Below are 15,113 nucleotides of genomic sequence, written 5' to 3'. Positions count from 1 at the left end.
CTTTCCACATCATGAGCATTTCTGCTTGTGTTCCCCGTGTCTGAGTGACGAGGTCTTCACTCCCTCTCCTCTCTTTACTGGCTGCAGCTTGAGAGCGTCAGACAAACCAACCTCCCCTTACACAGACTCCATCTACACCTCGCACTGCCCCGGCAAGGCCAGCAGCATCATCGACAATAGACAATAGGTGCAGGAGTAGAGGCCATTCAGCCCTTCGAGCCAGCACCGCCATTCAATGTGATCATGGCTGATCATCCCCAATCAGTACCCCGTTCCTGCCTTCTCCCCTGACTCCGCTATCTTTAAGAGCCCTATCTAGCTCTCTCTTGAAAGCATCCAGAGAACCGGCCTCCACCGCCCTCTGAGGCAGAGAATTCCACAGACTCACAACTCTCTGTGTGAAAAAGTGTTTCCTCGTCTCCGTTCTAAATGGCTTACTCCTCATTCTTAAACTGTGTGTGGCCCCTGGTTCTGGACTCCCCCAACATGGGAATCACGGACCAGTCTCACCCCGGCCACTCCCTCTTCTCCCCTCTCCCATCAGGCAAGAGGTACAGAAGTGTGAAAACGCACACCTCCAGATTCAGGGACTGTTTCTTCCCAGCTGTTATCAGGCAACTGAACCGTTCATTCTATCACCAACTAGAGAGCGGTCCTGAGCTACGATCTACCTCACTGGAGACACCCTTGGATTATTATTAATCGGACTTTACTAGAATTTATCTTGCACTAAACGCTACTCCCTAAATCAGGGGTGGGCAACCTTGTTCTGCGTAGGGGCCGGGACGCATGTCTGTGAGCGAATGGCGGGCCACATCTATCACGTGTACACATGGATCTCGCCCCCATCCCCTGCCCCGGATGGCAGGCATCAAATCACATGTTCACACAAGGTAGACAAAAATGCTGGAGGAACTCAGCTGGTGAGGCAGCATCTATGGAGCGAAGGAATAGGCGACGTTTCGGGTCGAGACCCTTCTGGAAACTCAGCGGGTGAGGCAGCATCTGTGGAGCGAAGGAATAGGTGACATTTCGGGTCGAGACCCTTCCGGCTCGGCCCGAAACGTCGCCTATTCCTTCGCTCCATAGATGCTGCCTCGCCCGCTGAGTTACTCCAGCACTCTGTGTCCTCTCTTGTAAACCAGCATCTGCAGTTCCTGCAATTAAATACTTCTGACTCCTGTCTCTGGTGTTCATAGCTAGAAATGTTCATAGTCCCACATGTGTTGCCAAAATGGTTACACAACTTCTACAACTTCTAGTCATTCACATTTAAAAGTTAGCAATCTCTTAACCTTCTGTGTCGGAAGTGAGTCGGAAGTGTGTCGGAAGTGTGTCGGAAGTGTGTCGGAAGTGTGTCGGAAGTGTGTCGGAAGTGTGTCGGAAGTGTGTCGGAAGTGTGTCGGAAGTGAGTCGGAAGTGTGTCGGAAGTGTGTCGGAAGTGTGTCGGAAGTGTGTCGGAAGTGAGTCGGAAATGTGTCGGAAGTGAGTCGGAAGTGTGTCGGAAGTGAGTCGGAAGTGTGTCGGAAGTGTGTCGGAAGTGTGTCGGAAGTGTGTCGGAAGTGTGTCGGAAGGAACTGCAGATGCTGGTTTACCCCGATGATAGACACAAGATGCTGGAGTAACTCAGCGGGTCAGGCAGCATCTCTGGAGAGAAGGAATGGGGTGACGGTTCATGTCAAATCTGAAGAAGGGTCTCGACCCGAAACGTCTCCCATTCCTTCTCTCCAGAGACGCTGCCTGTCCCGCCCAGTTACTCCAGCATCTTGTGTCTATCTTTGATGTCAACCTTATGATGATGTTCTCTGCTATTTATGAACATTGCCATTTTAAAACTACTTCCATTAAAAATCTCCAGATATTTATTTCCCAATTTAGGATCATATTCTGAACCTGTATGGCCTTTCTCTGTTTGAACAATAGTGTAACTATCTGTGTACTGAACTCACTGGTGCCTTTGTCCTGGACATGTGTGAATTTTAATGAGTTTGGTCTTTAAATACTGGTCAGCTGTATTTAATTGCAGTTATATATTCAATGTAACAAAGATGATAATGCTGTTCTGTTAGGGTTAGGTCACGTCTGACAAAACTGATTGAATCTTTTGAAGAGTTGACTTAAGCAGTGGAGAAGCCCCTGTGTATTGGTGTTATTAATATGGACATCCAGAAGGAAGTCAATAAAGTCTTCCTTAACTTCCTTAACCTTTTTCTATGGTTTGTATGGAAACTTATTATTTAATTTATGTAAAGCACTTTCGTGTCAATGCGAGTTGACTTAAAATGTGCTATATAAATAAAACTTACTTACTTACTTACTTAACTGTTGGCCTAGTGAGGACATTCGTGGGACAGCAATAGGCTGTGAGTGGGAATAATGGGCCGGGATTGGGAGAATGCGACTGGGGAAAGCGCGGCACGGTGGCGCAGCGGTAGAATTCACAGCGCCAGGGACATGGGTTCGATCCTGACCACGGGTGCTGTCCGTACGGAGTTTGTACGTTCTCAGTCCACACTGACCTGTGATCCCCGCATATTAACACAGATGGCACAATGGGCTAAGTGTTCGGCTGGCGAACGGAAGGTAGCCGGTTCGAATCCCGCTTGGAGTGCATACTGTCGTTGTGTCCTTGGGCAAGACACTTCACCCACCTTTGCCTGTGTGTGAATGTGTGTGAGTGATTGGTGGTGGTCGGAGGGGCCGTAGGCGCAGATTGGCAGCCACGCTTCCGTCAGTCTGCCCCAGGGCAGCTGTGGCTACAGAAGTAGCTTACCACCACCGAGTGTGACTGAGGAGTGAATGAATAATGCGATGTAAAGCGCCTTGAGTATTAGAAAGGCGCTATATAAATCCCATCCATTATTATTATTATTAACACAATCCTACACACACTTACATTTATACCAAGCCAATTAATCTACAAAGGTGTACGCCTTTGGAGTGTGGGCCTTAAATCTCCTGGAGATCTCGGGGAAAACCCACACAGGTCACGGGGAGAACGTACAAACTCCAGCAGACAGCGCCCGCAGTCAGGATCGAACCTGCGTCGCTGGCGCTGTGAGGCAGCAACTCTACCGCTGTGCCACCGTGTCTACAAGCAGAGAGCTGGACAGCATCAGAAGGAAACCCACCGATGTGGAAGCCACAGGAATTGCACTTCACCAGCTCAAAGTATTATTTTCTGAAACTTAATTTATGAAACCAAACTTGAGACGGATTTTACACTGGAACGCTTTGTCCCGCTGCTCAGTGAAGTCAGAAATAGAAATGCATCCGAACAAACTATCTTGTCACAAACCCACATAGGTCCCAGAAAACACGCCAAAGGGGATGATTCAATTAAATATATAACAATTCAATCAAATAGACCACGAAGCATTAAATTAATATTTTAGAAGCAAAAGACTTTTGAATTACGTTACATTTTTAAAGGAAATTCTTGATACTTTGTTGGTTATATTACAAGTTAGTGTGGAACCAAGGAAATGCAGGTGCTGGTTTACAAAAAAATCACCAGTGGGTCAGGCAGCATCTGTGGAGAACATGGATAGGTGACGTTTCACAGAGTGCTGGAGTAACTCAGCGGGTCAGGCAGCATCTGTGGAGAACATGGATAGGTGACGTTTCACAGAGTGCTGGAGTAACTCAGCGGGTCAGGCAGCATCTGTGGAGAAAATGGATAGGTGATGTTTCACACAGTGCTGGAGTATCTCAGCGGGTCAGGCAGCATCTATGGAGAACATGGATAGGTGATGTTTCACAGAGTGCTGGAGTAACTCAGCGGGTCAGGCAGCATCTATGGAGCTAAGGAAATAGGCAACGTTTCGGGTCGAAACCCTTCCGGGTTTCGGCCCGAAACGTTGCCTATTTCCAGAAGGGTTTCAGCTCGAAACGTTGCCTATTTCCTTCACTCCATAGATGCTGCTGCACCATAACTCAGCGGGTCAAGCAGCATCTGTGGAGAACATGGATAGGTGACGTTTCACACAGTGCTGGAGTATCTCAGCGGGTCAGGCAGCATCTGTGGATGGCAGATGATTCTCTGGAGTCTGAAGAAGGGTCTGGACCCGAAACGTCACCCATTCCTTCTCTCCAGAGATGCTGCCTGCCTGTCCCGCTGAGTTACTCCGGCATTTTGTGTCTATCTTCTGTGTAGAGCAGCATCTGCAGTTCATGAACCCCGACCCTAGCCAACTCCCTCGTCCACAGTTCAACGGGGCAAGGCTCAGCAAGTAATTTGTTCCTAACGGGGTTCTTTGATGTTAGTTTATTGTCACGTACATCGAGGTACAGTGAAAAGCTGTTGCTGCGTGCTAACCAGTCTGGCACTTTAGAGATGTTTGGATGGACACATGGAATGACGGGGATAGGAGAGGTAAAGATCATGTGCGGACAGATACGTGTTGGTTTTGGCCTCATGTTAGGCACAGGCACTTGTTGGCATCCTAGTACTCAGTGGAAAGACAATACATGATTACATTTGAGCAATCCGCGCGCGGTGTACAGATACACAAGATACATTTATTTGTCACATGTTCCAGTTGGCACTGTGAAATGTGATTCCCATACAGCCAGACAATAAAATAAAGAACACAACACACAATAGAGTCCAACATAAAAACATCCCCACACAGCAGAATCAAAGATTCCCACTGTGAGGGAAGGCACCAAAGTCAGTCATCTTCCTCTAATGTTCCTGATGTTCACCCGTGGTTGGGGCCTCCCGAGCCCTCCACACGATAAAGGGAATAATGTTTAGTGCATGATAAAGCCAGTAAAGTCCGATCAAAGATAGTCCAAGACATCTAGAGAAGTGGCGGCCTCAGATAGGCAGCCAATTTGATCAGAGACCCACACCACCCTGGCCACGCTCTCATCTCGCTGCTACCATAATAATAATAATAATGGATGGGATTTATATAGCGCCTTTCTAATACTCAAGGCGCTTTACATCGCCTTATTCATTCACTCCTCAGTCACACTCGGTGGTGGTAAGCTACTTCTGTAGCCACAGCTGCCCTGGGGCAGACTGACGGAAGCGTGGCTGCCAATCTGCGCCTACGGCCCCTCCGACCACCACCAATCACTCACACACATTCACACACATTCACACACAGGCAAAGGTGGGTGAAGTGTCTTGCCCAAGGACACAACGACAGTATGCACTCCAAGCGGGATTCGAACCGGCTACCTTCCGGTTGCCAGCCGAACACTTAGCCCATTGTCCAGGAGCCTGAAAACCGTGACCTCCAGGTTCAGGAACAGCTTCATCCCAACAACCAACAGGCTCTTGAACACTGCACAACGCTGACCACAAAGCTATCTCAGCAGCTGTGAACAATGAATGTTTTTTGCATTATTGGACCTGTTCTGCTGCAACAAGTAAGAATTCAATTGATCCATTTTCAGTACGTATGACCAATGAACACTCTTGACCTGAAAAATCTTCTCCTTAAAAAAGTTCACCATTGATGGGTTGAGAATCTCACATCCTTCCTCAAGAAGGCAGCCGGCATCATCAGAGACCCGCACCAACCTGGCCACGCTCTCATCTCATTCCTGCCACCGGGAGGAAGGTGCAGGAGCTATTGTTCTGTGCTAACCAGTCAGTGGAAAGACAATACAGGAAGTTCAGGAGTTCATGTGTGATTGATGGGCCATTCAGACCATCAAGCCAACACCGCCATTCAATCAACCTTCACGCGGTCCAACGAATGCAATCAACCCGGCGTGCACAAACAGGAGATCAAACAGAACAAGTTGTCCAACAACTTTAGGCTGTGCACACCATACGCAAGAAGAAGAAGAAGAAGAAGAAGAAGAATCATGGCCGAACTATCTCTCCCTCCTAAACCCATTCTCCTGCCTTCTCCCCATAACCCCCGACACCCGATAGACTGTACATGGTTACAATCGGTCCAATCGCAGTGTACGGATGTGGGATAAAGGGAATAACGCGCTGTGCAAGGTACAGTCCAGTAAAGTCCAATTACAGATAGTCCAAGGGGTCTCCAGGCAGGAAACATGTTCCCGATGTTGGGGGAGTCCAGAACCAGGGGCCACACACAGTTTAAGAATAATGAGTAAGCCATTTAGAACGGAGACGAGGAAACAAACTTTTTCACACAGAGGGTTGTGAGTCTGTGGAATTCTCTGCCCCAGAGGGCGGTGGAGGCCCGTTCTCCGGATACTTTCAAGAGAGAGCTAGATAGGGCTCTTAAAGATAGCGGAGTCAGGGGATATGGGGAGAAGGCAGGAACGGGATTGGGGATGATCAGCCATGATCACATTGAATGGCGGTGCTGGCTCGAAGGGCCGAATGGCCTACTCCTGCACCTATTGTCTAGTGTCTATTTACATATTAACGAACAGCTATAAAGATTTACTTTTGTCCAAAATTACTGATCATTTCTGAAACTGTGACAGGTAGATCTAAACACAAGACTGCATTAAGAAAAACAATTACAAATGTCACTTCTCTTGAAATTTAAATTATAGCATTAAACAAACAACAGTGTCTCTGTAATTTAAATACTTGAAATAGCCCTCCTTGCTAAAGTTAGCCAAATGGTAAGAACAGGTTCAATGGTTCAAGATTAGATCGTCCAATTTTAAGGTTGATTCAGACAATTGTAAAACTTTGCTCAAATGGAAAAAAAATGCTGAAATAAAATTGACTTAAGAAAGACAATATATAATATTGCAGGAGTAGGCAGAAAATATATTTAAAAGAATAGGATGATTGTATTGGAGAATAGTTGAACATCGGTTCCAAGGTGCTTGCATCTCCTTTGGGAACAATAGACAATAGACAATAGGTACAGGAGTAGGCCATTCAGCCCTTCAAGCCAGCACCACCATTCAATGTGATCATGGCTGATCATCCCCAATCAGTACCCCGTTCCTGCCTTCTCCCCATATCCCCTGACTCCGCTGTCTTTAAGAGCCCTATCTAGCTCTCTCTTGAAAGTATCCAGAGAACCAGCCTCCACCAGGCACAGAATTCCACAGACTCACAACTCTCTGTGTGAAAAAGTGTTTCCTCATCTCCGTTCTAAATGTCTTACCCCTTAAGGGCCCGTCCCACTTTCAGGACCTAATTCACGACATTTTTTTACTCGTGGACATTTTTCATCGGGCTAGAAAAACGCCCCGACCTACTTGATACCACGGGAACAGGCAGCATCTCTGGAGAGACGGAATGGGTGACGTTTCGGGTCGAGACCCTTCCTCAGACTGGGAGACTGAGATAAATAATACTGTTTGAATTTTGGAATTTCACTTCAGCTGTAGGGCAAGATGGCAATTTAATGTTGGCAGCTTTTGTGACCCCTTCCCCCCCCCCCCCCTCCATGTTTGATTTTCATTTAACCTCAACAGAATAGTAAGCCTGGCAAGGTATAAAACTCACAGCCGATTTGCAATCACCTATTTTACACTGGTGCCCAAATCACATTTCACAGGAGGTGAGCTTGTCTCTCACACCCCCAGCCTGATGCTCATCGTGCTGTGGAATCAATAAGAGTATTGATCCTTATCCGGCATCACCTCGCCCAGACTCCATCTGCAGACATCCGAGACATTTCCAATTCTGGGAACCCGGCTGCAGAGGGGAGGTGGAGGCTCTTCGGAGAGAGAGAGAAAGTCCAGTAGAGATTTACGGGAATGATCCAGGCCGATGAGGGATTAGGGTTACACGATTCCAGAGCAGAGAATCTCTCTCCTCACCACCGAGGAGGCTGTTAATCAACGTCGCAATGAGAAAACGGCGCCGATGTTGTTAGACCCGAGGAACTGCAGGTGCTGGTTTACAAGAAAAAAAAGGGCGCGGGTGCGCTGGAGTAACTCAGCGGGTCAGGCGGCATTTGTGGAGGATATGAATAGGTGGTGTTTCAGATCAGGGACCCTTCTTCGGGCTGATTGTGGTGGAGTTGGGGGATGGGGGGGGAAGAGAAAGCTGGAATAGAGGAGGGATAAGACAAAACCTGGAGACTGAAACATCATCCGTTCCTTCTCTCCAGAGGTGCTGCCTGTCCCGCTGAGTTACCCCAGCATTTTGTGTCCATCCTGGAGAGTGATAGGTGGATACACAGAGTCACAGAGTGATACAGTGTGGAAACAGGCCCTGCAGCCCAACTAGCCTGCACCGGCCAACATGCCCCATCTACACTAGTCCCACCTGCCTATGTTTGGCCCATATCCCTCTAAACCTGTCCTATCCATGTACCTGTCTAAATGCTTCTGAAACGTTGCAATAGTCCCAGCCTCAACTACATCAATGTGGATGAGGGTTTCGTTTTGAAAGGCAGATGGGTGAACCTCTAGTCTGGATGATGCTTTAAGTTAGTAAATAAATCCCAGCAGATGCCAGGAAAACAAAGCAGATACATTTTTGCTTTTTGGAATCTTTGTCCAAGTTTATTCCATTAAAACTATCCTGACATAAATCCAAGGTAGACATAAATGCTGGAGAAACTCAGCGGGTGAGACAGCATCTATGGAGTGAAGGAAATAGGTGACGTTTCAGGTCGAGACACAAAGCTGGGTGGCAGTGTGAACTGTGAGGAGGATGCTATGAGAATGCAGGGTGACTTGGACAGGTTGGGGGAGTGGGCAGATGCATGGCAGATGAAGTTTATTGCGGATAAATGTGAGGTTATCCACTTTGGTAGCAAAAACAGGAAGGCAGATTACTATCTAAATGGCGTCAAGTTGGGAAAAGGGGAAGTACAACGGGATCTGGGGGTCCTTGTACATCAGTCTATGAAAGAAAGCATGCAGGTACAGCAGGCAGTGAAGAAAGCGAATGGCATGTTGGCCTTTATAACAAGAGGAATCGAATATAGGAGCAAAGAGGTCCTTCTGCAGTTGTACAGGGCCCTAGTGAGACCACACCTGGAGTGTTGTGTGTAGTTTTGGCCCCCTAATTTGAGGAAGGACATTCTTGCTATTGAGGGAGTGCTGCGTAGGTTCACCAGGTTAATTCCCGGGATGGCGGGACTGTCATATGCTGAGAGAATGGAGCAGCTGGGTTTGTACACTCTGGAGTTTAGAAGGATTGGAGGGGATCTCATTGAAACATATAAGATTGTTAAGGGTTTGGACACGCTAGAGGTAGGAAACATGTTCCCGATGTTGGGGGAGTCCAGAACCAGGGGCCACGGTTTAAGAATAAGGGGTAAGCCATTTAGAACAGAGATGAGGAAATACTTTTTCACACAGAGTGGTGAGTCTGTGGAATTCTCTGCCTCAGAGGGTGGTGGAGGCAGGTTCTCTAAATGCTTTTAAGAGAGAGCTAGACAGGGCTCTTAAAGATAGCGGAGTCAGGGGATATGGGGAGAAGGCAGGAACGGGGTACTGATTGGGGATGATCAGCCATGATCACATTGAATGGCGGTGCTGGCTCGAAGGGCCGAATGGCCTCCTCCTGCACAGAGACCCTTCTTCAGACTGATGTCGCATTGCTTGAAGAAGGAATGCATTCAGGGACAGTTTCTTCCCAGCTGTTATCAGGCAACTGAATCATCCTACCACAACCAGAGAGCAGTCCTGAACTACTATCTACATCTTTGATGACCCTCAGACTATCCTTGATCGGACTTTGCTGGCTTTACCTTGCACTAAACGTGATCCAGTACATTCCTTCTGCCGACTGGTTAGCACACAGCAAAAAGCTTTTCACTGTACCTCGGTACACGTGACAATAACTAAGCTAAGAGGTATCTGGAATAAATTTCAATTTCCAGAGACTCATTTCTCACCTCATAATTTAGTATTATCAGCAAGAGCTTCAGGTTAACTTGGGAAAAATCGATGCATGGAATTTCAGCTCCTTGAGATTCTGGCAGCATAATGCCTTGTGTCATGTTCCTCAATAATCACATTTACATGCCAATGTAAAAAAGAACCCTTTAAAATTGTCTCCGAAACTCCTAATGTACCTTCAAGATCTGATTTGTAAAATATTAAAGTATCAAGTGAAATAATCAATTCTATGTTTTGTTTAAATCATCCATTTTCCTCTACAGCAGGCGGGGAAAGATAGCTAATCTCTAATAAGATCAATGTGCTTTTGTAAAATTCTGCCGATCTAAACTATTTATTTTGACTTTGACATTGCAGTTCACAATTAGAATTTAACTTCAGTTACAGAGATATATTCCGGTGTAGAACACAGAGTGCTGGAGTAACTCAGCGGGTCAGGCAGCATCTGTGGAGAACATGGATAGATGACGTTTCACAGAGTGCTGGAGTAACTCAGTGGGTCAGGCAGCATCTGTGGAGAACATGGATAGGTGATGTTTCACAGAGTGCTGGAGTAACTCAGTGGGTCAGGCAGCATCTGTGGAGAACATGGATAGGTGATGTTTCACAGAGTGCTGGAGTAACTCAGTGGGTCAGGCAGCATCTGTGGAGAACATGGATGGTAATTTTTTAGATTGGCACACTTCTTCAAGAACAGCCATCCAACCATCTGTCTTAAACACTGACTTGGCCTCCACAGCCTTCTGTGGCAAAGAATTCCACAGATTCACCACCCTCTGACTAAAGAAATTTCACCTCATCTCCTTCCTAAGAGAACGTCCTTTAATTCTGAGGCTGTGACCTCTAGTCTCCCACTAGTGGAAACATCCTCTCCACATCCACTCTATCCAGGCACGAAACGCCCCCTTCGTATGTGGTAAGTAAATATGGAAAAACCCAATCAACAGCTCCGACAGTGATAAAAATAACGTGCGCAAGATCTGAAGATGGGAACAAAAAAGGAGGCAGAAGGGTATAATTTTAACCTCAGAAGATCAATTGAATTCACCGTGATATGTAGGTTCCGGTTACACTCTGTCAACAGATGCATTGTGATAAAGAGTCGACCAGTTGTCTTGCCAGGCGCTAGGCTGCAGCAGCTAACACTGCCTTACTGCGTCCAACACAGTATCATGTCCCCTTACACAGTCAAAATACACTTCCTGCTACCTTAGCTCAACAAGTCCTGATGCTGTTCGCATGGTGTGTGTGTTTCAATAAAACCAATAGCTCCATTTAGTAGATGTCCCAATTGTCACAATTTGGGCAAGATGGGATCGACAGTCAGAACCTCAATCCCAGCTGGGAAAAAAGCAAATACCAGCTTTTAAATGTGAGTATGCACCAGTATATATGCCATTTGTACAAGCAAATACTGCCACAGCTTTAAGGAGAGGGGGCTGAAGTTTAAAGGAGATGTGTGGGTGCAAGATTATATTTTTACACACAGGGGTGGTGAATACAATAGACAATAGGTGCAGGAGTAGGCCATTCAGCCCCTCGTGCCAGCACAACCATTCAATGTGATCATGGCTGATCATCCCCAATCAGTACTGGCTCGGACAAAACTCTGAACATTAATAACCCATTATCTGTTATTGGTACTTTATCGGTTTATTTATTGCACAGGTACTTATCAGCTCCGCTCTGAGGACTTGTTCTTACTAACGGTACCTAAAGTCCGTACTGAACTGGGGAAAAGGGCATTTAGTTATGCTGCGCCCTTCGCATGGAACCAGCTGCAGAATGAACTGAAACTTAAGGAGCTGGTTTCTATAAACAGATTTAAATCCCTTCTTAATGATGTTGAAGCGGGCTCTTCTGTCTGTACATGCTTTGTTTGATGATGTTCTGACTGTGACTCTATTTATATGTTCTCTGTTGTTTTTTTTTAAATTATTGTCTGTAACTGTGGAACTGTGCTGCTGCCTGTCTTGGCCAGAACTCTCTTGTAAAAGAGATTTTTAATCTCAATGAGACTTCTCCTGGTTAAATAAAGGTTAAATAAAATAAAATAAAATAAATTCAAGTGTGTATTTACGTATATAATGGTATATGGACACACTGATCTGTTCTGTAGTCAATGCCTACTATGTTCTGTTGTGCTGAAGCAAAGCAAGAATTTCATTGTCCTATCAGGGACACATGACAATAAACTCACTTGAATCTTGAGGCAGTAAAGTGACACTTACTGTTGCCGTTCCGGACACAGTCTGTGCGTTTGTGTCGCTGGCGTTCTGTTCCGTGTGCGTCTGTCCCGTCGGGTACATGTTCAAGGCGTGCTCTGGGACGGTGGGCTGCCCCGTGTAGTCTGGGGCTGCGTGGGGGTGGGGAGCTGTGTATTCTGGCGGAATCCCATTCTGAGGAGGTGCGAATTGGGCCGACGGGTACGGCTGAGCCATCGTGTCCGGAGGAGCTGTGGCCTCTTGGTTACCCTGTGTGTGGGAGGAGGAGGAGGGGGGGGGGGGGGGAAGGCAGAAAACACACAGAAAAAAAAGAGTTAAAGACCCACAAAGAGAGAGAGAAACATAGAAACATAGACAATAGGTGCATTCGGCCCTTCGAGCCAGCACCGCCATTCAATATGATCTTGGCTGATCATCCAAAATCAGTACCCCGTTCCTGCTTTCTCCCCATAACCCTTGATTCCTTCAGCCCTGAGAGCTAAATCTACCTCTCTCTTGAAAACATCCAGTGAATCGGCCTCCACTGCCTTCTGTGGCAGAGAATTCCACAGATTCACAACTTTCTGGGTGAAAGAGAGAAAGAGAGAGAGAGAACTCTCATCCGGGTGGAGCTCATGCTGATTTTTCACACACAAGACATTTCCCCTCAGCCTCTGTTTAAGAAGGAACTGCAGATGCTGGAAAAATTGAAGGTAGACAAAAAAGCTGGAGAAACTCAGCGGGTGAGGCAGCATCTATGGAGCGCAGGAATAGGCGACGTTTCGGGTTGAGACCCGGAAGGGTCTCGACCCAAAACGTCGCCTATTCCTGCGCTCCATAGATGCTGCCTCACCCGCTGAGTTTCCAGAAGGGTCTCGACCCGAAACGTCGCCTATTCCTTCGCTCCATAGATGCTGCCTCACCCGCTGAGTTTCCCCTGAGCAGCTGCAGTTTTAAAACCCTTGTAGCCTTTAACATCATCAATGCTCACAATCCAATCCCCCAATTGATATTATCTCGACTCGACTACATTCAAGGACCCAATCAGTCATTCCAGGTGCGACAGAGGTTCACCTGCATCTCGTCCAACCTCATCTATTGCATCCGCTGCTCTAGGTGTCAGCTGCTCTACATCGGTGAGACCAAGCGCGGGCTCGGCGAACGCTTCGCCCAACACCTCCGCTCGGTTCGCAATAACCAACCTGATCTCCCGGTGGCTCAGCACTTCGACTCCCCCTCCCATTCCGAATCCGGCCTTTGTGTCCTGAGCCTCCTCCATGGCCAGAGTGAGGCCTACCGCAAATTGGAGGAGCAGCACCTCGTATTCCGCTTGGGCAGTCTGCACCCTAGCGGCATAAACATTGACTTCTCCAATTTCCGGTAGCCCTTGCTGTCTCCCCCCCTTCTCAGCCCTCCAGCTCCTCCTCCTCCCCCCCCTCCCTCCCACCCTACATCAGAATGAAGAAGGGTTTCAGCCCGAAACGTCACCTATTTCCTTCGCTCCATAGATGCCACTGAGTTTCTCCAACACTTTTGTCTACCTTTGATTTTCCAGCATCTGCAGTTCCTTCGTAAACCCCCAATTGATATTCACGCTCTCACACTTTGTGCTAATTACTGCCAATATTTAATTAGGAGCACTAAAACCTTGCACGTTATATGTTTACACGACCCCAGCATCTTGCAGCGTGAGACTCAGATGCTGACACTAAACGTGAGACTGTTCCACTGCGCTCTGCCCCCCCCCCCCCCCCCCCTGCTGAATCTGACACGGTCTGGGTGGGGGGTGACACTGTGTGGGTGGGGGTGACACTGTGTGGGTGGGGGTGACACGGTCTGGGTGGGGGGTGACACTGTGTGGGTGGGGGTGACACTGTGTGGGTGGGGGTGACACTGTGTGGGTGGGGGTGACACTGTGTGGGTGTGGGTGGGGGGGGGTGGGGGGTGACACTGTGTGGGTGGGGGGGTGGGGTGACACTGTGTGGGTGACACTGTGTGGGTGGGGGTGACACTGTGTGGGTGGGGGGTGACACTGTGTGGGTGGGGGGTGACACTGTGTGGGTGGGGGGGTGACACTGTGTGGGTGTGGGTGGGGGGGGGGTGGGGGGTGACACTGTGTGGGTGGGGGGGTGGGGGTGACACTGTGTGGGTGACACTGTGTGGGTGGGGGTGACACTGTGTGGGTGGGGGTGGGGGGGTGGGGGGTGACACTGTGTGGGGGGGTGGGGGTGACACTGTGTGGGGGGGTGGGGGTGACACTGTGTGGGTGGGGGGAGGTGTGGGGTGGGGGGTGACACTGTGTGGGTGGGGGGGGGGGGGGTGACACTGTGTGGGTGGGGGGAGGGTGTGGGTGGGGGGGGGGGGGGGGTGACACTGTGTGGGTGGGGGGAGGGTGTGGGTGGGGGGTGACACTGTGTGGGTGGGGGGGAGGGTGTGGGTGGGGGGTGACACTGTGTGGGTGGGGGCTCCGTGGCTGGGAAGTCACCAGGGTTTGTATATATTTGAGTTTCTGCAGCGCCCAGTGTGGGGACTGGGATAACGTGGTTAGTGTTGTAGTGGGGGAGAGGCGGGCGGAGAACAAAAGACTGTCAGACTCGGCTCAGAGCTGCCGGCCCCCAACCACTAATGGAAACCACATTTAGCTCCAAAATATGTTTTACGTGGCGCTGTTTAAAAAAAACCACACCCAGTTTATTGCTTTCAGCTTGAAGGCACGCAGTGAGGTGACTTTAAATAAAAAAGCCGAGCTCTTCATACCTTACTCCACGCTTAAATAACGCTGCTTTTTGTTTGAAACCTCCTTTTATCAGTTCTGACACCGATATAAAAAACTCCTCTGCCTCATAAAAGGTCTAAGTGGCCAGTCTGGTGGACAGTTGCTCTCTCGCTTTCTGTCTCTCTCTGTCTCTCTCTGTGTCTCTCTCTCTGTCTGTCTCTCTGTCTGTCTCTCTGTCTGTCTCTGTCTCTGTGTCTCTGTCTCTCACTCTCACACACACATTCTCTCTCTCTCTCTCTCCACCCTTTCTTTCCACTTTCTGCAGTCAATTCCGGTGTGTGTGGGTGTGTGTGTGTGTAGGTGTGGGTGGGTGTGTGTGTGGGTGTGTGTTTCTGTGTGTGTGTGCGTTTCTGTGTGTGTGTGTGTTT

At 48.3% G+C, this 15,113-nt stretch overlaps 1 protein-coding gene across 14 annotated transcripts in view; it reads right to left on the bottom strand.

The window, feature by feature from the left end:
- Nucleotides 1-15,113, bottom strand: part of rbfox1 (RNA binding fox-1 homolog 1) — a 778,480-nt gene that overhangs the window by 133,410 nt on the left and 629,957 nt on the right. For 12 of the 14 annotated variants that reach the window (XM_033041154.1, XM_033041151.1, XM_033041153.1 and 9 more), the window contains one exon: nucleotides 11,997-12,239. In XM_033041154.1, the coding sequence (XP_032897045.1) occupies nucleotides 11,997-12,239 (243 nt within the window). Of the gene's footprint in view, nucleotides 1-11,996; nucleotides 12,240-14,655; nucleotides 14,679-14,726; nucleotides 14,923-15,113 lie in introns of those variants that run through there. The other 2 variants (XM_033041160.1, XM_033041162.1) reach the window with 2 other exon arrangements.

This window comes from Amblyraja radiata, chromosome 22 (assembly GCF_010909765.2).
Source record: "Amblyraja radiata isolate CabotCenter1 chromosome 22, sAmbRad1.1.pri, whole genome shotgun sequence".
In the NCBI taxonomy this organism is placed as follows: Eukaryota; Metazoa; Chordata; class Chondrichthyes; order Rajiformes; family Rajidae; genus Amblyraja; species Amblyraja radiata.
The sequence above is the reverse complement of the archived record's forward strand: the minus strand, read 5'-3'. Positions and strand labels throughout refer to the sequence as shown.